The sequence below is a fragment of the Heloderma suspectum genome, chromosome 17, assembly GCF_057233095.1.
Source record: "Heloderma suspectum isolate Gila_16-S chromosome 17, 16-S_ref, whole genome shotgun sequence".
NCBI lineage: Eukaryota > Metazoa > Chordata > Lepidosauria > Squamata > Helodermatidae > Heloderma > Heloderma suspectum.
Genome location: NC_139474.1, coordinates 21,966,083 through 21,988,895, shown reverse-complemented (window position 1 = coordinate 21,988,895; position 22,813 = coordinate 21,966,083). Strand labels below are relative to the sequence as shown.

The following is a 22,813-nucleotide window of genomic DNA, read 5'->3' as shown; positions in this document are numbered from 1 at the left end:
AAAAGTATATAGGATTTAATTGCTTTTTAAATTTGAGTCACTGAGTACATTTTTTACTTAGGAATGTGATTTATAAACTTCTATGTAAGTTAAAGCTATCATGTTCTTATTTTCTGAATGCTGCTGTTTCACTGTATTTGATTGTTGGTTTGTTTTTAATGACAGCATATTTTGATGATTCTGTATTTTTGTTGTTGTTGTTCAGTCGTTCAGTCGTGTCCGACTCCTCGTGACCCCATGGACCATAGCACGCCAGGCCTTCCTGTCCTGCGCTCTTCTTCAATGAATATGCTCAAGTCCATATTCATTGCATCGGTGATGCTCTCTAGCCATCTCATCCTCTGCCGTCCCCTTCTCCTTTTGCCTTCAGTCTTTCCCAGCATCAGGGTCTTTTCCAGGGAGTTTTCTCTTCGCATTAAGTGGCCAAAATATTTCAGCTTCACCTTCAGTATCTGTCCTTCCAATGAGCACTCAGGGTTGATTTCCTTTAGGATGGACTGATCTGACCTCCTTGCAGTCCAGGGGACTCGTAAGAGTCTTCTCCAGCACCACAGTTCGAAAGCATCTGTCAATCCGTTTCTTTCCGTTTCTCATTTTTTTTCATTTCGTACATTTTCTCATTCATACATATTTTAGGTTTGATTCATCCTAAACTGTGAGAATAGTCCCAATTGTAATTTTGATTTGTCCAAAATTTGGAGATTAAAAAAAACTTGCATGTAAATGAGTACATATTTTTGTGTGCATTTCTTCTAATTTGTGTATTTTCATTTGCAATTTTGCCCAGTATGCAGAGTGTTGCAAGCAATTTTCCAAATATAATGCATTTTAATGTAATTTTCATGAATATATGCATTTTCATGTGCACTTTCCCCTCATATACACATTTTTGTATGTAGCTTTGGACTGAGAACTCCAATTCGAAATTCACAGAAGTGCACATTTAAAAGGATGACTGTTTTCCAGTTGATGTTTTCCAGGTGACGGTTTTCCAGTTGACTTCCCCAAGCTGGAGCCCTCCAGATGTGTTGGGCAGCAACTCTCATAATTCCAGGCCACACTAGCTGGGAAAACCTGCAGAAAACCCCTCCTGATGAAGATTGCTTTGGAGTAAGGAGGCCGTTTTCTTCAGCCCTGTGAAATCATGAACCACATCACTCGTATAGAAGTGCAAGAGAACAGTCGAAGGTGAGGAGAGGGGGTCGGATAAATGTCGGAGCTAGACAGACACTTCTGGGACGGTCTCTGAGCTGCAGGTTGCAGACGGTGGCTCTGGTGCTTAATGGGCTGGGCGAAATAACAGCTGAAATAACGGCTCGTGGCCTCTGTTCCTGAGAAGGGGAAAAAGAACCAGAGGAGGGTGTGTGGTACGGCCACATAAAGCACCAGGCCACTTTGGTCTCCCAAACTGCCCCTTTGTGCATCTTCTGGAGAGGGGCCATAATTCAGTTCTCTTTCTTCCCCTTTGGCCATGATTAATTCTAGCTACTGTGAGAACATGAGTCTCCAATGGTGCAGCATGTTTGATGCATTATTCAGAACTATGCGGATTGGAATTTTACTTTATTTGTGGAGGAAGGGACCATAGCTCAGAGTTGGCTTTGCAAGCAGTAGGTCCCAGGCTGAATCCCGGCACCCTCTCCAGGCAGGGCTGGAAAAGACCCCCTCCGAAACCCTAGCGAGCTGTTGCTGGGCTTTTTGGTTGAACAGATATGCTTACAATCTCTGCAAAGTCTCCAAAGCTGAATCGTTTTTCCAATGCTCAAAGGGAGCGCTCCGCACAGCCCCTTGCTGTCACTACAGAAGCGAGAACAAGCTGTGCAAAATAGGCTAAGCATACGCATCCCTAAATATTTGTATACAAGGTCATCAGATCAAATTTTCAGTCACATCTGCACCCATTCTCCCGTCAAGGAACTTGGGGAAGTTTATGGTTAACACACAGCCCTGCAGAGTAGGGCAGGTTGGGTGACAGTGGATTGCCCAAATCTTCCTGGCTGAGCAAGGATTTGAACTCAGGTCTTTCTGGTCCTAATCTTCATCACACCAGACTAGTTCTCTATCTGTTCCAGGGATGAGCTCTGGCATTGCAAGGACTGGGGGTGGGGGGTGGGGAGATGACTAACCCCAATAAACTTTGGCTTCAACTATTAGAGTTTTGCCTAGTTTGGATGACCTGCAAATGAGGGTGTATGGATTGGGGTGTAGACAACTGGAGACTTTGTTTTGGAATTGTGTTCTGCGGGTGCAGAGAATGGATCAGGTTCCTGAAATGAAAAAAGAAAGTGGGAAAAAGTAAATTCCTTTCCTAATAGCCTGTGCCCTATCACAGCCTCATGAGTTCCACCTAAGTGAATCAATTATTTCCAGCGCAGTGCAGAATCGGCTCACCTGGGCATCATCCTCCTCCCTGTGATCTCCGCATAACGAAGCTCAGGAGAGACCCCCTCCTCCGTCATGGTGGAGGCCACAGCTGCAGAGCGGGACATCGTTTTCATTTCATTTATTTCATTTCTATATAGCCAAAGCACTCTGGGCAGTTCACAAGAATTAAAACCCCCAATGCAACACAATAATAACGTAATATAAAAACTATACTATACAGAAATTTAAAAGAATTTACAATGAATGATGGGCGAACTTATCCCAAATGAATTTGTTATTTACTCAGAAATTAATGGATTTGGTCATGTGAGCTCAGAGGAGGGTTCTCCTCTAATCTGAAATCTTGTTTCGCATATATGAGCTTTTACGCATGTGGAATATCAAGGTGCATCTTGGGAGCTGTAGTCTGGAATTGCATAGTGCAGTATGATGTCATGTGTCACCATGAGATGTGCCCCCTTTCTGAGTCATTGTTGTCATGTGGCCAGCCTGCATGATGATGCCATGTGAGATATACTCACTTCACTGTTCGCTGATATGAAGACGGACCCACAGAGCCCTCCTCCTTGGATCCAGAGCTGAGGGGGCAGCAGAGACGATGAGGGAAGCAGCTAATGAAAGTGCTTCAAGTAAGCTTTTTTGGGGGGGGGGTCTAGGTGGTAAGACAACTGAAAATGTACAGGGGAAGGAATCTGGGTACTGCACTTTACTGCACATGCTCAAAGCTCCCAATCAATTCTGAACTTAATAGCAAATTCGTAATACTGTAGCAGCCATATCGGGGGTCAGACTAAGTAGCCTCATGCAGTCTCATGCTTCATGTTCTTGCTGAGCTCTTTCTCCCTTGAATATATTGTTGTAAGCTGACGAGACACAGGAATTCCTTGTCTTGTCAAAGGTCATACAATCGTATATCTTGTTCTCTGCTGTTCTCTGCTGGATCTGCTCCATCATGCCTTACCATGCAAAAATTGTTTTCCATTCATTGTGTTAAATTGCAGAAAAAGTTTGTTGTGTATATTTTATGATTTCTTAGATATCATAAAATATATGTGATATTTGCAGATTAGTGTTGCAACTCCAAATGATAGTGTGGTTCCCGATGCATGACAAGGAAAAAAGACAAAGGCAAGTAGAAAAAAAGGAATAGAGAAAGTAGCAGACAGATAGAGAAGGGAGGAAAAAAAGAAGAAAGAAAAGGCAAGAAGCAAAGAAAAAACATTTGTAGAAAAGAAGCGTGGCCATAGTTGCCCCCAGGATAAATTAAAAGCAGCTGATTGTGCCTGGAGCTTATTACCTGGGGTAAAGTAGCCACAACAATGTAATAGTTCTTTAAAATAAAGAAAATGTAACTAGAAGGAAAAGAAGAGCCTATCCCAAATGTGTGTCATTGGGACTAGTGTAAGGCAGAAAGGTTTAAGTAAGTGAGTTTAACTTGAAAAAGACAAATAAAGAGACAAGGCTGGTGCATGGAGCAGAAAGTTTTATGTAAAAAGTTTGAAACATGATCTGCAATACAGGCAGATCAGCAAAGAAAAAGAAAGCAAAAGAAAGAGAAAAAACTTGTCTTCCCATACTAATAAATAAAATGTGTTATCAAGCACTTTGGGAAGCGAAGTTGTTTACAGGAAGCTGTGCCTGAGAACCAAACACTTCTAGCCTATGCTGAAAATGCTTGCTAGTGTTGTGCTGCCTCATGGGTAACATGTATGGTATAAAAACCCATTTAGCCCAATAGCTCGTGGTTCAGAGAAGCTGTCTGATCCAACCATTAAGTACGCCTGTGTGCTGTAAGTTACCTGATAAAGTCTCCTTGTAAGTACCCCCCCCCCCGCTGGAATCCCAAAACACAAGTGGGGCTAGAGCGCCTCACCCAGTATCAAACCCTGCTGTTAAAAGCCGTAAAGGCAGGTACGAAGAAGTCAGTTAATATGACCAAAGTGTCTAAAGTGCTGCAAGGTGCCACCGAGGCCCCAGAGCGTCCTTGGAGCGTCTTTCAGATGCCTATCGCCAGTACACCCCCCTCGACCCAGAGGCCCAAGAAGACATGGACGAAAGAAGAAAAGAAGAAGACCCGGCAGAGGCAGAAGATTCTTAAAAAAGAACCAGTGTGCCCAGTGTGGACAAGATAGACATTAGTGGCATGAATGCCCAAATAAAATAAATCAACTACAAAGGAGAAAACCAAAGGGGCCAGAATGGGCGAAGAGGGAGACAGCCTGAGAGGGGCCGTGACATTGACTTCATGATTGACATTGGAGCGGCACCAAGAGCAAGCAAACGTTAGCCTTAAACAAGAAGTCCAAACACTGGGCGAAGTTCTTCAAGCCCAGCGTCGCTTTGTCTTAGAAAATAGGTCCCAATTCCCATCACAGAAGTTCATCCTTTCCAACCAAGAGTTAAAGTATGAGTTAAAGAGGGAAAAATAACCCTTTGACTCCCAGATGGAGAGGACTGAAAACTGTCATACTTTCCACCCCCGCAGCTATGAAAGCAGCTGGAGTTAAACCCTGGATACATTGGACACGAGTCAAGAGAGCGAGAGGGGGAGAGTAGACTGTAAACAGAAATCCTGAAAATCCTTTAAAAATCATTCTGAAAAAGCAGTAAGAAGACTCAGGCTAGACCTTACTGTGGACACACCGGGAGACTGTCCCCCTGCGTACGGTCAGACCTGCAACTGGAGAATTGAAGAAGGGGACTAGACCCTACTGCAGCTTGCCAGGTGAATAGCTGCCCAGCGTACGGTCAGATCCCAAAGAAGATCAAACATGCGTGTTGTAGTGTTAGTAGTGTTGCATTGTGTCTCCTTAATAAGGTGCAAAAAGGGGGGGTCTGCCCCTGGAAGGAGAAGTTTGTCCCAGTGATTTGCTGATAATTACTGGCTTCACCTGGCTAACATCACGAGAATAAAACATTTTTGTTTGCCAAGAGGTATACCTGCAAACAGGCTTATTAGCTCTTGCCTAATACCTGTCTGTAGACATCCTGGGAAAATTCAAAAAGATACCATGTTAAGAGTTTATGGTGTAAGTTTAACTTATTCCCAAAATGCTAATTGGGGCGTGGTTGCAAAGATCCTACCCCCTGCAGAGTTCACTCTATGCACCCCCATCGTTGCTGAAACAAATGCTACGTGTGCAGGAATGCTTAATTGTCAAATTTTTTTCCAGAAAATATAAAGCTATCCCTGGCCCCCTTCCACTGTAATAAAATTCAAAACATATCTTTTAATGATGCCCACATGCTTTTGCCTCATGGATGGGTTTAGACAGGTAGTTCCCGCACTTGGTCATTCATTCCTGCCAACTTGTCTAATAACCACCCATGTTGCCTCAGCCGCCAATTGAACTGGTGCCAATTCTTCCCCTGTGGCCCGAGAAAATCCGTCGACGGCAGCCTCGAGCACTCCAACTAACTAAAAATTGTAATAGTCACGTGCAGTTATATTCTGACTCAGAAAAATTGGCCTTAGCAATGTCACTGGTTAGAGTTCCAGGTTTAGCCTTAGCTGATGGTCTAAAGATCAACCGGTTAGCTTGCAGCTTAGCCAAAAGCATAAATGCCACCTCACGAGCATTGTCATTGTTAAATAAAGAGTTGCGTGATCTAAGAGGTGCAGTTCTAGAAAATAGAGCTGGTATAGATTACCTCTTCCTTCTTCATCATTTAAGTTGTGAGACACACCAAAAGCTCTGTTGTTTTAACTTAACTGATAATGGCAATGCTGTAAATGAACAGATCAACAAGCTGCACAATATAGTAGCTAACAAAACAATAAGACAAAACAATTAGCTAAATTAGTTAACCCCTTGGCTTCCAGATCTTAGCTGGCTTGAAGCATTGTTCATCCTAATTCTACCAGTGTTGTTCATAGAGATACTGTTATGTCTCTGTGTTCCTTGTCTTATGCGCTGTTTAACCAATCTGTTTTATGTCTCAGCTAGTAAAACTGCTGCCCTCTACGCTCTAATAGCCCAACAAGAGGCTAAGTAATATGTATGTCACAAAAAGCTTTGTATGGTTATCAGAAATGCTATAATTGTAATGAAATTATGCATTTAAGGGGGGAATGTAGCAGCCATATCGGGGGTCAGACTAAGTAGCCTCATGCAGTCTCATGCTTCATGTTCTTGCTGAGCTCTTTCTCCCTTGAATATATTGTTGTAAGCTGACGAGACAAAGGAATTCCTTGTCTTGTCAAAGGTCATACAATTGTATATCTTGTTCTCTGCTGTTCTCTGCTTATCACGGCTACCCTATAACCCAGTTCTTGTATTATAAACAATGGTGCTGAGAAAAGAAATGTTGAGGACTGCAACCCCACACGGGAGGGGGAGGAGGAGCCGTTTCATATGTGCCACAATGTCTATAAAAACAATGTGCTGATGTATTTCGGGGCTTCTGGCTCTTTGGAAATGATTCCAGCCTTAAGCCCGCGCGTTAAATAAAGAATCTCTTTTTCCTTCACTCCGTGGTCTCTCTGACTCTGAGTTCTGCAACAATACATCGATCCAGGTTCACTACAACAGTAAGCATTACAAACAGATGAGTTTCAACCACAAGCCAACTAGTAAAATTTGGCGCCATTGCTATTTAAAACAGCTAAAAACAATTAACAATAACACACCGAGGACCTGATAAAGCAACTGATATTAAAAGCCCGATTATATGCCATCAAATGCCTGAAAGTAAAGTCTTAAGATGGCACCAAAAAGATAACAGTGCTGGTGGCAGGTGGACCTCACTGGGGAGAGTGTTCAACAGTTGAGGAGTCACCACCAAGAAGGCCCTGTGCAGACCTGCTCAGACACCCTGTTACTCTGTTGCACTGACAAGGTCTGTGTTGCAGGACAAACAAAAGAAGCAGCAGAGGCATATTTGGCCATCCTGGCTGGCTGGGACTGAAGCTTAAGAGAGACGTGTTCCTACCTCTTTCAGCTGCCATTTTCCTTCTTTTCTTCCCCAGCCAGACTCCCGAACCTGCAGCCATGATGAGAACCAGCACAATGGCAGCACTCCACTTCCACCAAGGCAAATCAGCTCCTGTGGTGGATGAATCAGGATGGCTGAGCTCACCTGCAAATGAGCCGTGACTGTTGACCAAAAGGTGACTGACAAACACCCCATGTTTCAAATAGAAGCAGGATAAATAATGAAATCTAAACAATGATGCCAATGGGTTAAATTGGCCTGTGTAGAAATTCTCTTGGAGCAGAATTTTTTATTTTATTTTATTTTTATTCATTCATTCATTTCATTTCTATACTGCCCAATGGCCGAAGCTCTTTTGCCTCTCTCAATAATTTCCCAGAGACAGCCATGTTACTCAGCTGCAGGAAAAAAAACCCCAAGAGTCTTATAACACCATAAAGGCTTTTACATTTACTATGGCAGATGCTTTCATGGACTTTCATGTAGCGTATTTTGTATTCTTTAACTGTCATATGGCATTTTAGTTTTTAACTGTTTGTAATCCACCCAGAGAACATTAGTTATTGGGTGGAATAGAAATGTAACACATACATACATATTAATCATGCATACATACATATTAACCCTATGAAAGGTTGCATCTGATGAAGTGAGCAATCCCCATGAAACCTGTGCCACAGTAATTTTATTAGTCCTTAAGTTGCCATGAGGCTCTGACGTTGTTCAAGAAGTGTTAACCAATACAGGCATCACCCGCAGATCGTGAACAATCGCTCACCTGCACTTTGGCAGATGCTGAGCACGTTGAAGGAGATGCTCTTCTCATCCACAGGATTGCTGACCAGGCAGGCGAAGTTAGAGTCCGAGGAGTTGGGCTGCCAGAACAAGTGAAGATCTCGGCCATTGGCAGAGAGCTGGTACTAGACTGAACCTTCCTCTAAGGCCTTCTGGTGGTTCCCCTTTTTCCAGGAGATGATAAACCTGCCCTTTCCAGACACTTGACACTGCAAGGTCACATTGCAGCCATCTGGAGCTTTGGAAGCTACTAGGTGGAGAATCTGTGGCTCTGGAGCTGGCTCTATGGAAAATGTATGAAAAACTCAGGTTATTCCCCCCACCCCCACCCCGGTGTCAGGAATTGTATAGGAAAAACATTGCTGGATCCTTTATCAGGTTCAATTCCAGGGACAGGCAGAAAGACAGAAAGGGATGATGCAATAATTACATACCATAGACAGTGAGGTTGAATGCGTGTTTCTGAAACTGTGCTGTGGCAAACCTCACACGAGCCTCATACACTCCGCTGTCCCCCATTTCAAGGTCGTTGATCCTCAGTGTGCATTCGTCAGCCATTTCTAGCTGCTGCCCCAACCTGTTGCTTGACTTAGGCTGCTTCAGTCTTCCATCTCTGAATTCCCCAAGCCGAACTAACAGGCCAGTTTTCAGCTGGAAGTCCCATTCGATTTTGACCACTCTTTTTGCTGAGGATACATTGACAGGAACTGAGACGGATCCTCCCAGGATCCCGTTCACCTGGTCCTGGGGAGGCTTCTGTGACGAAGGGATACTTAGAGCACCTTTTTGGAGTAGAGAGAAGGAAGAAAAAGGGGACGGGGGCGTCAAACAATTCAGACAAAAGGGGTGATCCTTTTATACCTTATTTGATTCACCTGCGAAGATTCATGGATCTGTTCTTACCTATCCTAAAACCAAGGTAGTCATGATGGCTAGAGGGAATCACAAATTCCCATCATGCATGCCGCAAAATACCAGAAATCACTCCAAGAAATATGTCTGTTGCCCTCGTGTGCTGCTCCGATCTTGGAGCAGGAGATCTGGTTCTGAATCCCCTCTCTGCCCCTGCAAAAAGGCCTGCACCCCTCGCCTCTTTGATGCTGGCGTTCTGACATTGCAGAGTGGGGGAAGGCAGAGGATCAGGGCATGGTGTGTACAGAGGGGGGATCCTCTGGATCGATAGGGTCCAGAGCCCCTCAAGCCCATGACTAGGTTGGGAATTTAGATGAGCCCTGGAGCTGGTCTAAATTGTTCCCTGCCATTCCTCACAATGGGAGGGAAATTGCTCTAATGAAGAAAACCTGGCGAAGGAACAGTGAGCGCCCCTCCTCCCCTGCCGGCCAGGGCCTGGGATCGCGCAGTCAACATGGTATCGTATTTCTGCCCAATACCTTATTTTAAAAGACATTTTGTATTATCGGTGAACACAATTTCATTAGCAAAATGAATTTACAGCGTGATTTTTGTAATGCAGGGGGGTGATCCCAAAATATTCTAAATCAGGGCTGGGCAACTGTTTTTCTGCCGAGAGCCGGCACCTCCCCATGGGGAATCTGCTGGGGCTGCATGTCAGTGGTGAGTGGGGCAGAGGACATCAGCAGGCGGGACCAGAGCCAAAAGTGGGTGGGTCTTCCCTTTTGTCTCCCTCTCCCTCTTTCTACCAGGCTGCCAGGGAAAAGAAAGATTGCTTTCCCCAGAGGCTGGATGCGATTGCACACAGAGGGCTTTTGAAATGAGGCTGAGGGCTGTAGCTTGCCCACCCCTCTTCTAAATAAATAAAAATAAATAACCATGCATTGCCTAAGGAGTACGAAAATGGATCCCAGCTCGTAATCAGGAATTCCATTTTCTCTTGATGTTGATATTTCCCCATTATTTATGAAAGAGCATTCTTGCCAACATACAGGGCTGGTTCTTGCTTGTCAACAGGTGCAAAAGGGCTTCTTTGTTCACCGTACTTGGTACTTCAAAAGTTAAGGTATCTAAATCCTTTATCATATCGAGGGATGTATGCATGTTTTCCTTTGCCTAAAGTTCCCTGAACAAGCATCTAAATTAAACATCTTATCCTTAATAACTGATGATAGAGTACCCTGAATTGTGCTTGTGAATGGGCCATAATCCAGTGTAATTGTTTAAGAAGTGGAAAGGTGTGCTTTATAATCCTAGTTAATAATTATCCTGCTACATTTTGCACTAACTGTAGTTTCCAAAAAGCCCTGAAAGGCAGTTCAATCTGCAGCTCCATTACTATTATCAACTATATTAAGGGAGATATTTGGCTCCCGTGCAATCTCCCATAGCCTCAATTATTTATTGAGACTCTGCTGTAGCCAGGAAAGCCAGTAAATTAGTGTTTGAGGAAAGAGCAAGTTTGACTAGGTTCTAGGGTTTACATGGGGGGAACTAGCTCATGGTGTACAATGAAAATAGAAATAAAATTAATTTCAGTAGTAGAGGAACTTCCTTCCCCCTTCTCTCTCCCTCCCTCTTCCCCCATCATGCTCCTTTCTTATACCTTTTAGAAAAAACCTAAAATGCTACTTATTTCTGCTGCTTTTGATTGATGCTGCCATTTATCTGATTTTATCTGATTTTTGCTGCTGATTGTTCTATTTTATTGACCTTTTTGATAATTTATTGTGATTTTTTTAAATATGCTATCAAGTGCACTGTGGACCTTTTTGTTTAAGAGGCAGGATGCAACTCTGTTAAATACATTTTGGAATAAAGTTCCTTTTCACTCTTCAAATCCAGTCGAATTTGCTTAAAACTAATTTAATTCCTTGGCACTTTGCAATTCCTGATTTATATTTTGATGGTTACATTCCTGCAGGATGACAAGCACCAGGGACAGACTGATGTACTGGTTGCACAGTGGAGTGTGAATGCGGTGAACCTCCATCTTATGCTCACCCTGTATATATGTGTAAATAAACCTTATCTCACAGAAATGCCGTCTGTCTCCTGTGACCCCCTTCTAAAGATACTGAACCCTGGACAAGTGCTGGAACTCTTGAAACTTCTCAAAGCTTGGCAGTCAGGCACACATGCAAAACAATATGTTGTTAGCAGCTGCTGATCAGATTATTGTGAAAATTTTTAAGGAACTATTAGCTGAGGAATAATGCAGGAAAATCTGGAATATAATGATAATGTGCAAGATAAGAGCTTTTATCAGCGTTACGGATGGTTAAGGATAGAATTGTGTCCAACATTTTGGAGGAGTGGAAACATATAACATTAAATTTGAATGCAAACCATCCTCGAGACTAGACTCCTTTAGAAACAGGTTCAGTGCAGTAAGGTAATGCATTTTTAAAATATACAGCACAAGTTTAGAATGGAATAAAACCCCATCCAGAGTTGGGTTCCCCAAAATTAACCATAAATATTTGTAAGATTGGTTCCCAGCCACCATGAAAATGTCTTCCACTAACAAGACTTTACATCTTTCTGCCATCTTTCTTACCCCAGTTTGAGACAAAGTCTGGGAACAAGCAGTGTTGCAGCTCTAAACTGTTTTGTTAAAGAAGCAAGAAACATGGTTCTAAATAGTCCTATATTCTGCTGACCCTACAGGTACATACATTCCAACCCAATCCTTCATTTATCTTTCCTCATTCATTAGCTTTTTCTGCATCAAATATTGTTTATTTCTGCTTGTATTGGAGCCCACCTTCCTATAGTCCACTTAAAAATGTTTTACAAGTTACCACATAACTGGAGCCAAAGCCATGGTTGCTTGCTCCCTGCAACAAAGTTGGTAGATTTATTTTGCACCTCCTCCCCTCTGGTTGTGAAAAGATACCATTCCATTTCCTCCTTCATAACAAGCCAAATTTATTTTTTGTGTGCTAAAAATTCGGGCGTTACAGACTTACAAAATAAAGAGGAGATGAATGTTCCACACAGAAGAGGGATCTTGAAGAAGGATCTCCTCATGCACCTCACAGCCATCTCTGGCTTTTGTGGGGAGGGCTCCCCTTGTATACTGAAGCAAACCTTTGCTGATCAGTAGTTTATTCAGAGGAGCAGGGCTGGAGTTGTGTTGAAGTACTGCAACAGGATGAGTGCCTTGGCGAGTCACAAAAGTGGGTCAAAACTCTACTTTTAACTTCCCCTTCAGAGCAAGCAATGGTCTCACAAAGGAAGACGAGAGGGCTGAATATAGAGCAACCATATTGGGCAGTAGGTATTTCTAGTCCTACACATTCCTCTTTGTGGGGTGTGGTTGTGGTTATACTGTACTATACAGTAAAATATCCTCTGCCTTTATTCACTGACCTGATTACCTTTTCACAAGTTGCAGGGATATAATCCTGGCCTTGGAAACAGATTCTGGAGCAAAGTCCTGCTACTTAAGGCTACACCTGAGTCAGTAATCTCAGCAATATTTCCAAAAACACATTAGTAAGCAGGAATGTAACACTTTATAAGTCTGAGCCAAAATGGCCACCTCCTCTGTAGTGGCATTTTGGTGTCATGGAATTAGGGGAGGGTGCAAAACTCACCAGCAGTGAGCAATGCCACATCAATGTACTGGCTATCAATACACTTCTGGTCAGAATTCAAGGTTTTGGTGATGATATTTAAAGCCCTAAATGGATTGGGTCTCAATATTTGAGGGAGCGCCTCTCCCTATACTTGCCTGCCCAAGGACTGAGATCTGTTGGTGGGGCCCTCCTCTGTGTCCCACCAGTGGAAGACATACACTGTGGTGGGATGTGGGAGAGGGCCTTCTCTGCTGTGGCACCCCGGTTGTGGAATGCCCTCCCCTTGGAGGCCCGATTGGCGCAGACATTGGTCTTGTTTCGGCGCCAAATAAAAACACGGCTTTTTACCAAAGCCTTTGAAAGCTAAATGCATTCCCTAAAGTAGCGCACTGTTTTAATAGTTTTACTGTTTCAGATTTTAATTGGTATTGGCTTGTTTAATAGTATAATATGTTCTGGGGGTTTAAATTATTTATTGTTTTATACTGTTTAGATTGATTGTATCTGTTTATCTGAGATCTTAATGATATAGGGTGGGATACAAATGTTTTAGATAAATAATAAAATAAATAATCCTGCACCATCATTCCAAGGTGGGAGCAGGGGAAGGTGGGGAGGGAATGCTGGCCAGATGGGCTGTGGCTGTCTCCCAGTCAAAACCAAATGAGGACAACAGTTGCAAATAAAAACAACCAGCCAATGCTGACGAGCACTCAGCCGCTATAATTAAACTGCTGAATGCTAATATGCCTACTATCGTGATAGGCTCATTTTATTACAAAGTGTATACATAAGTATCGTACAGTACGTATTATACGATGCAAATATACAGTGCCTAAAGGCAAATGAACAGTAAACCCCAGCAAACGATCCAACAGCTAAAATGCAAGTGAGGTGGGAATGAACGGCAGTGAGCCGTCCCCCATTCCCCCCCGGAGCCCTCCGCCTAATGAGGCTACACAATGATGCAGAAGCACTTACGTATTATCATCTATGTAAAGGGTTTTTACCTCACTCTTCCCTAGGAAAGAGCAACTTGCACAGGGCCAAAGACAGAGCGAGAGCAAAGAACACGTTCCCTGCCCCCCTCAGGCTTACAATCTAACAGACATTCCACAAAAGGGAAAGGGGAGGAAGGAAAAACAAACTCAGGCAACGGTGCTTAATGGCAAGGTTCTCATAAGGATCAGCTGGGATGGAAATAATCCAGGTAGCCCGATGAAATGGCTGCTGCTAGGAGATAGTGGATGGTCAGCCAAAGGCAGCCGGTCTTTCCGCAGAGGTGACGGGCTCGCCTTGCTTCCTTTCTCTCCCTCTGCTCTGCTCCACCACTTGTGGGGAGCGGGGGGGATTATGCACTGCCGAGGTCTTCTGCCAACATTGCTATGGCACCGTTCCCATAATGGTTAGAAGAGGAGCTCCAGCAAAGCTGCAGCCGCTGCACAGCGATCAAGCAAGATTGGAGAGAGAACTCCAATTCCCACTTCCTCTAAACCTAACCCATCTGGTACGAATGTCCTGTAGGCCCTGATCCTCGCAAGGAGGGCCTAGAAAGAATCCGTTTGCACTAGGGCAAATGGAGAGAATGCAGAGATCACAAGTGAGAGAGCGGGCTGAACTTTGGAAGGGTGTGCTGAGCAGTGATGTCATTCACCAGTAACCCACAAAGTTGTGAACTGAGCTCAGCTGTCTGTCAAAGCAAATACGGGGGGAAATTTTCACGGAAGGACTGCTTGCAAAAATTACCACAATGGCCAAAGCACTGAGCGGTGTGCAGCTGAAATGTCAAGGCATTTCCTGTGGCTGGCGGAAAGGAAAACGTCCCCATGTTGCGAAATATCACAGGGAAAACAGGCTTATTGAAAGAACTGCCTTGTTATGGGAGATCCACAACTTCTCCCAGATCTGCCTACAGTTTTGTCATAGCCTCCAGGGTCTGGGAATGAGACAGAAGAGTCTGAGGAGAAGAGAGTTGGGGGAGAGAACCGACTTCAACACAAGCCCCAGAAGACACCACCACCACCACCACCCCATGTCACAAGAACCTCCAGAAACAATCCTACCACCCCCTCTACCCTCTTCCTCAGACTCCATTTCAGACCCCATGGCAGAGTGAAGCTGCCCCCTCCAGAGCCACAGGCACAACCCCATTAATTACAGGAGGCTTCCCATGGGGTGAGGTATGTAGAGCTAAGAACATGATAAGTGCCATGCCGAATAAGACCAGGGTCCATCTAGTCCAGCATTCTGTCACACAGTGGCCAACCAGCTGCCTATGGGAAACCCATAAGCAGGAAATGAGTGCAGCAGCACCCTCCCGCCCATGTTCCCCAGCAAGTGGCGTACATGAGCATCCTGCCTCTGGTCCTGGAGGCAGCACAGAGCCCTCAGGACTAGCAGCCACAGATAGCCTCCTCCATGAATTTGTCCAACCCCCTTCTAAAGCCTTCGAAATGGGTGGCCATCACTACATCTTGTACATCTTGTAAATTCCACAAGAATTTAACTCCGTGCTGTGTGAGGAAGTCCTCCCTTTTATCTGTCCTGAATCTCCCACCAATCAGCTTCACGTCACGGGATGACCTCTCTGGGTTCTAATATTATGAGAGAGGGAGAAAACCCTCTATCATGTCTCTCTTACTTGCCTTTTTCTCAGCTAAATAGTTCCCTGTGCTGTAACCTTTCCTCCGGTCCCACGAGCATTTGGGTTGCCGTTTCTGCACCTTTTCCAACTCTACAATGTCCCTTCTTAGGTGTGGTGACCGGAATTGTACACAGTATTCCAAGTGTGGTCGCTCCATAAATTTGAAGAAAGGCATTATGATACTGGCAGTTTTATTTTCAAGTCCTTTAGTAATTTTGCCCAACATGGAATTTGCTTTTTTCGCAGCAGATGCACACCGTGTTGATGATGTTTCATCAAGCTGCCCTCCACCACAACCACAAGAACTCTGCCTTGATCAGTCACTGCCTGCTCAGACCCCCATCAGCGTATATGTGGATTTTTTTGCCCCAGTGTGCAACACTTTACAGTTGCTTACCTTTACAGTTGCTTACCAAGGGCCGCGGTGGCTTAGTGGTTAAGACGCTGAACTGCAGACTGGAAGGTCGGCAGGTCAGCAGTTCGAGACCCGAGTGCTGCGTGACGGAGTGAGCTCCCGTCTTCAGTCCCAGCTTCTGCCAACCTAGCAGTTCGAAAGCAAGAAACTGCAAGTAGATAAATAGGTTCCGCCTCGGCGGGAAAGGTAACAGCGCTCCGTGCACCTCGGTGTTCAGTCATGCCGGCCACATGACCACGGAAGCGTCTTCGGACAGCGCTGGCTCTTCGGCTTAGAAACGGGGATGAGCACCGCACCCGAGAGTCGGACACGACTGGTTGGGGACACCTTTACCTTTACCTTACCTTTATTCCAGGTCATTTATGAACAAGTTGAAAAGCACACATACAGATCCCTGTGGACCCCACTGTTTACATACCTCCGTTGGGAGAATTTACCATTTATTCCCACTCTCTGCTTTCTGTTCTTTCCCCAGTTACTGATCCATAAGAGGACCTGCTGTCCTCTGATTCCGTGACTGCTATGTTTGCTCAGGAGTCTTTGGTGAGGGACTTTGTCAAAGGCCTTTTGGAAGTCCAAGTAAACAGTGTCTATCGGATCATCCCTGTTCACATGTTTATTAAAGAACAAAGGGCAGTGAGACGGGACATACCTTTGGGGAAGCCATGTGGAATTTATTTATTTATTTATTACCTTTTTATACCGTCCAATAGCCGACACTCTCTGGGTGGTTCACAACAATTAAAACCATAAAATGCAAGATGATAAATCCAGTTGATAAAATACAATATAGAAGTTTAAATTTTTAAAACGACAATATAAAAATAAAAATAACCAAACAGAAGCTAGGAGCAGTGCAAAAACTTAAAATACAGTGCCAGATATAAAATAAACTCAAAAACTAAAATGCCTGGGAGAATAAAAAGGTCTTCACCTGGTGCTGAAATGAGCATAATGTAGGCACCTTTCTGGGAAGCTCATACAGGCAGGGTGCCACAGCAGAAAAGGCCCTCTTCTTCGTAGCCACCCACCTCACTTCCTTTGGCAGGGGCTCCCAGCGGTGCTTGTCACTTATTTTGACTGTAATTAGCTGGATCCCTATTAGATCCGTTTTTAAGAATTGCTATTAAGATATCAATCCCAGCATCATAGCTCCAACTGTCCTCAAACTTGAATCCTTTCCCATACGATCCTTTCCCTATGCCGCGTAACCAGACAGACTGGGAAAACGGCAGTCCCTGGTCTCTGCCACAGGCTTTGTGCCACAGCGATCTGCAGCTAGTCTTTGAGGGTTCCTCGGGGCCGAGGTAGCCTCTTCTTGTAGTCCTTCTGTTACAGCCCCAAGCTGCGATCCCAGGCTAAGTGTGGCAGTGCCACAGCCCTCGTGTTCTCACCCATTGGGTCGCGCCAAAAGGCTTGCATGTCTGGCAAGGGGCTCGCTCTCCATACCTGCAGCAAACACGGTCAGTCAGAGGTTCAAGTGCAGCAAATCTCGGTTCCCTTCCACTTCAGTCATGACAGGCCTTTCCTGAGGGCAAGAACTGCTTGCAGCTTGGGGTTCCTCATTTCCAGGGAAAGTTGGCAGGGTGGCTTGAAGGAGACCTGAGCTGTGAGGCACAGAGTGGCAGTGAGGAGCAGGGATACCTGCAGCCTGGCACTCAGGACCATGGCAGGAGCATCTCATCTTTGTGGTGCCGGGGCAACACCACGACACCGAGCGGGACTCCGCTAATTTAGAGACCCAAATTGTTGACATATTGCATTGAGAGGGACTGGATATGAACTTGCCGTACACTGAGGGGTAGTTACATATCTACATCCACATCATCTATATCGAATTGCTTATCTATCGCTTGTCTTCCCCAAATAATATGGCGTCAATATGCAGTTGCCAGAAGCGCATGGGACTAATGATGATACCCTGGAACAGCTCCACAGTTGTCAGAGCAGTCAGGAAGTCCTGAGCCACTCCAGAGAAGGTGGCCTTAGAGTGGATGTTGAAGTCCCTCAGCAACGAAAGCTGGGGGGGTCCAGCACCAGGTCTGAGACCATCACTGCTAGGCAGTAGGCAGTACTCCAACAGAATCCCTGATCTGGCCCATGTGCCTAGCACTGGAAGCTGGTGCTTTGTTGAACTGAGAAGGTAAAGAGAGTGGTGGGGCGGCGGGGGGGACTCTGATGGTCCACAGCAATCCCTCCTCAAATCTATATTGGCTACACCAAGAGACGCACAACTGGGACAGAATAACCCCACTGGTCTTGTCTGCTCAGGTCTTAGTTACTGTCAGGAGCGCCCTAGCGGCCTCTTTCAGTCCAGTCCAGTAGCCAACTCAAGACACAGACTAAAGGATTCTTTTCATGGCTTTAATCCTTTTACAACTTAATGACTCTTTCAGATGCTAATCACCAGCGACTAAGCAATGAACAGCAGAGTAGCCTATGCTCCGGGTAGGCAGTTGGTCCCCGTTTGAAGGAGAATCACTTGAAGACCCTGAACTTATGGGCTAGGGAGAGATCCTCCCTCTTTCCCTTGGGTCCACGGGACACGGCCGTTGCATGTATGCCAAATGGGCGCTACGCCTCCTTTCCAGGCCCTCCATCACTCGTCACTCCCTGTGTCTGCGTCGAGTGTCCAGTAAGCCCCCCTCCTGCACTTTCTCACTGCCAGGGTCACTATCTATCTCAGGAATGCCGGCAGGAGGAATCTCTGCCAGCTGCTGTGCCTGTGAGGGATGAGCTGGCTCCTCTCCCGCAGATTGCTGATCCTCCTCAGAATCAGAACTAATCTGGGGTTCTATCAGCTCAGTTTCCACCCTGACAGTTACGTAAGCCAGGCTGGCACCATTGTCCGCAATCAAGCCCTGGATGGCAGTTGGTTTTTCCGTGGACTGACTTGGCATTTAAGAGGATCGCTCCAAGATGCCGCAAAGGGCATGCTGACAGGGGAACATGTGTAGGCTTGGGCGAGAGAAGTGCTGGACGAGGGACTTCCTGCAGCTGTCCGGCCTTTGCTTCCCTGTGTGGCAACATCTTTGCACATCTCTTTGAGCGGAAATGCAACAAGCTCCTCATACCCAGTTTGCTGTCACTTTTGCTGAATCTTGACTCACTCTTTCCCTCCAGCCCCTGTGTGTTTCTTTTTCATCCTTCCCACGGATGACTGGCCTCGAGCAGACATTCAAGGCTTACTTTTTCATCTTGGCCTACAGCTGAGCTAGTTTATTGGGGGCCCTTGTGCAGCTGGCGCTAGCCGGTTTCAATGGTTCCATTTTGATATTTTGATAGTTTTTTCTTATTATTGTGCTATCACTGTTTCACTGCCGGATGGGAAACTCTGGTCTATGGGCCTCCCTGGTCTTCTGGCCCATGGAGGCTTGATCTTCCTCCCTTCCCTTCCCTTCCATTCCCTTCCCTTCCCCTCCCCAGGCTCTGACCGGAGGCTACCAGGAGCTTGGGGAGAAGGTCGGGAGAGGAATCTGTGGCCAGAGATAATGAGGGGATTCCGGTGGGGTGGGGGAGCCACGTGCTAGGCCAGAGGTTGCAGGAGCACTTGCAAGTGCCCTATGGTGCCCTCATAGAATCATAGAATAGTACGGCTGGAAGGGGCCTACAAGGCCATCGAGTCCGACCCCCTGCTCAGTGCAGGAATCCAATGCAGTCAGGAATCCCTCCACTCCCGCTCTTCATGCTCCGGATGGGGGAAGAAAAGCAGGAGCAAAGCCAATGGCACACTGGGAGGGCACTTTCTGGAGCTCCTGAAGCACTGGCTAAGTGTGCTGTGCTCGTCCTCAGCTTCCCCACACGGGGAATGAAGCTGCAAGAGCTCCTCTGAGCCCTGGCCAAGTCCTTTCCCTTTGTGCCCGCCGCAGTGCTCCAGCTGGGACGGCCGATGGTGCGTGAAGGAGGCACTCAGGTGGCTCAGCTTCTTCTGCCCTGCATCCTCACCCAGTGTGAGAAGGCACGGGGCAGGCAAGCACCTGGTGCATCCCCCAGGCTGGCTTCACAGGCCCTCCAAAGTGGAGGGAGCCCAGGCACAATGACACTGGGTCCCTGGCCAGAGCACTGGCGACTGATCCAGCCAGCATTTTGGCCAGGGCCCAAATGACATCAGGGGGTGTGGTCCTGCCCCCTGACATCATGTGGCCCATGAAGGGCTGGCGGGGGGGGCAGTTTGTCCGGTCCCCCACCTGAAACTGGTTCCCCACCCCTGTTTTATTGTGTGTTATGGTTTTAATTTTTTTATGTCACCTTGGGAGGCGACATAAAACCCTACAAGGCTCCCTTCAAACCTTTTAAATAAATAAATAAAATTGTGGAGACAACAGCAAGTTGTCTTAGGCTATCATGGGGAGGCAGGATATAAATGTATTAAATACATGGCTTTCTGCACTTCTTTTCATCAGCAAATTCGTTAGAGGTAGTGGGGTAAGGTTCATTACTGTTACTTGTCTATAACCTGTTTTTCAAAAGACAAACAAAACAAAACCAATTACAACACTAATAATAACGTTACATACAAGGACTGTACCAATCACCGCAAGGCCAACAACCCCGATGATCCACCAGAGTCCACGTCCACCTGTAACGAGCAATAATAGCCTCTTGAGAGATATTGTAGGAAGAGCCACCAAAGTGCCCTTCCCCAAAGTGACTAATTGTCAGGGATGAGTCTGAGCCCCTTAAGATGTTTGACAGCTCCGATTCTGAACCAGAGTTGGAACAGCTAGACTGGGGGAGGAACTTTCCCTAGAGCCCCAAGATGCTGGGAGAGATTCTTCCAAAGGCCTTGACAAACAGATGGCCCAGGCTGAATCGGTGCCCCCTCCCTCCACCGTCGGAACTCATGTTTCTGAGGAGGAGGAGAAAGAGGGTTGTGACTTGAGAGATGTGAGGGTGCATCACAAAGCAAAGTGGGAAAAGTTAGGGACAAGGCTCAGACGCTCCGCCAGGATAGCCACTCGGAGAAGCGAACGTAGGAGGGCACTGGCCTAAGGGAGGGGGATCATTGTGAGGCAAGTTTGGCCATGAGGCTCACAGGCAAACTGTTGGCAACTTCACCACTCCCCAGTTCGTCTTCTCTGATTAGAGATCGCAGATTAGTTGTTCAGGGCCTGGGGCAGTCTGAGAGCTTCCTTGAACCTGCACTTGTAGAAAGGCTAGTCTTTAGCAAAATAAAGTCATAACAGCCTGAAGCTTTGACTCTCTGTGGTGTTGATTGCAAAGGGGGAGGATGATCTATTCCCAACACTAATAGAAGCAGAATAAATTACCCTAAAACAATTGTGCAACTAAATTCAATATGTAATTATGTAATTCAGCTTTTCCTGGGTTAACTTGACATAGGATATTGATCTGGCTGGGGCTGTATTTCAGTTTGTGTTCGTCTTATAGGGATACAAGGAGCCAAAGACATTAGGGAAAAGTGCAAAGGGGATTTGGGCATTGCAGCTTGGAGATGCTCCTTTATGTGGGACATGCATTAACTTTCTCCCTTGCGGGAATGACATGGATGTCATCAGTTTCATGCTGGGGATTCTGGGACTGGTAGTCCCAGCCCAGACAGGAAAGGTTGCTCCACCAGAGGCTGAGAGTGCCTGCACTCAGTTCTTCTGCCTTTACTTCACCTGCCCGAAGGTAAATTTCTTTGCTTTGGGGCAAAGGAAGGAGGAGTCAGAAGCAGCAGTCCGTAGGATCAGGGTGCCCCGATGAGGCTTGCACGGCTTTCTGGATGCTTGTGGCATCCCTAAATGGAAGGGATCCATTAGGCATTCGCCACGCAAGCAGCGCCTGCGGTTAAGGAGGGAAAGGACACACTGCTCACCCTCATCTCCTTGGCAGATGCTGAGCAGGTCGAAGGAGGAGCTCTGCTGATCCACAGGATTGCTGACTAGGCAGGTGAAGGTGGCGTCCGAAGGGCCGGGCCGCCACCACAAACGGAGTTCCCTGCCCTTGTCAGAGAGCTGGTACCAGTCCAAGCCTCCGCCCAAGGCCCTGCGGGGATTCCCGTTTCTTCTCCAGGAGACATTAAATTCCCCCTTCCCAGACACCTGACACTGCAGGGTCACATTGCATCCACCTGGAGTCTTGGAGATTCGTTGGTGGAGGATCCGTGGGGTTGGCACCGGCTCTGTTGAACACAAATGAAAGCCACATGAGGTCTGTGCCCCAGTGGCTGTCAGTGCCTGTGTAGAAAAGGTGGTGCCGATCTTATTCCATGCTCAGCTCCACAACAAACTGACAAGGATAGGCAAACAGTTTCTTACCGTAGACAGTGAGGATGAAACTGTGTTCTTGAAAGTGTGCTGTATCACACCACACACGAGCCTCATACGTTCCGCTGTCCTCCATCTCCAGGCCCTTGATTTTTAGTGTGGTCTCATCAGCCATGGCTACCCGTTGCTCGAACTGGTCATTAAGATTTGGTCGCAACAGGCTTCCATCTCTGAATTCAGCAAGCCAAGATCCTCGGCCAGCTTTGGGGTAAAAGTCCCATTCAATTTTGGCCACCTCTTTTGCTTGGGATGTATTTACAGGAAGGGAGATAGATTCACCCAGGATCCCGTTCAGCGGATGGAGAGATTTCTCTGTTGCATTACTTAGAGTGCCTATTTTTAAAAAAGAAGGAGAGAGAGACAAGCAGAAGGAAAATTGTATGTTTCTTTGGGCTAGACCAGAAGATGGAACCGCTGCCACATCATATCTCTTTCTTGTAGGGCAAGTATATTTTTGATGTTTTCAACTGTTTTTGAAAATAAAATTTCATACCAAAGAGAGAAAGAGAGAGTGAGAGAAAAAAATGTGCTCTTTCTCTCTTAGAATATCAAATATGGCCCTCTTATGTCAGGCAGGCTTATTTAGAACTGAATGCCTCTCCTGATATCAGAGCAATATGCTGTATTTTTTAAGATCAGTATTAAACATGAAGTTTTGCCCTTCCTTGTTTTTCTTCTTTTGTCCCTGGAGCATGTGCATCATATCTGATTTTAATGTGACTTCTTTAAGAGTAAGGTCTAAGAGTGGAATCACAAAAAGACACAAAGAACCATGCTGGATCAGACCAAAAGCCCATCTAGGCCAGCATTCTGATCACACAGTGGCCAACCAGCTGTCCACGGGAAACTCACAAGCAGGCCATGAGGGCAA

The 22,813-nt window shown here is 46.0% G+C and overlaps 1 protein-coding gene across 2 annotated transcripts in view; it reads right to left on the bottom strand.

Annotated features, from left to right (window-relative positions):
• LOC146334719 (SLAM family member 5-like) overlaps positions 1–22,813 on the bottom strand; it is a 29,682-nt gene continuing 6,869 nt past the window's right edge. Inside the window, exons 2-10 of one of the 2 annotated variants that reach the window (XM_084824811.1) lie at positions 21,934–22,275; positions 21,492–21,797; positions 20,188–20,249; positions 15,653–17,277; positions 8,550–8,897; positions 8,099–8,398; positions 7,318–7,431; positions 2,392–2,473; positions 1–2,267 (exon numbers count right to left, since the gene is read on the bottom strand). In XM_084824811.1, the coding sequence (XP_084680937.1) occupies positions 17,233–17,277; positions 20,188–20,249; positions 21,492–21,797; positions 21,934–22,275 (755 nt within the window). In that variant the 3' untranslated portion in view covers positions 1–2,267; positions 2,392–2,473; positions 7,318–7,431; ... (1 more) ...; positions 8,550–8,897; positions 15,653–17,232. Of the gene's footprint in view, positions 2,268–2,391; positions 2,474–7,317; positions 7,432–8,098; positions 8,399–8,549; positions 8,898–15,652; positions 17,278–18,027; positions 20,250–21,491; positions 21,798–21,933; positions 22,276–22,813 lie in introns of those variants that run through there. The other variant, XM_084824810.1, reaches the window with a different exon arrangement.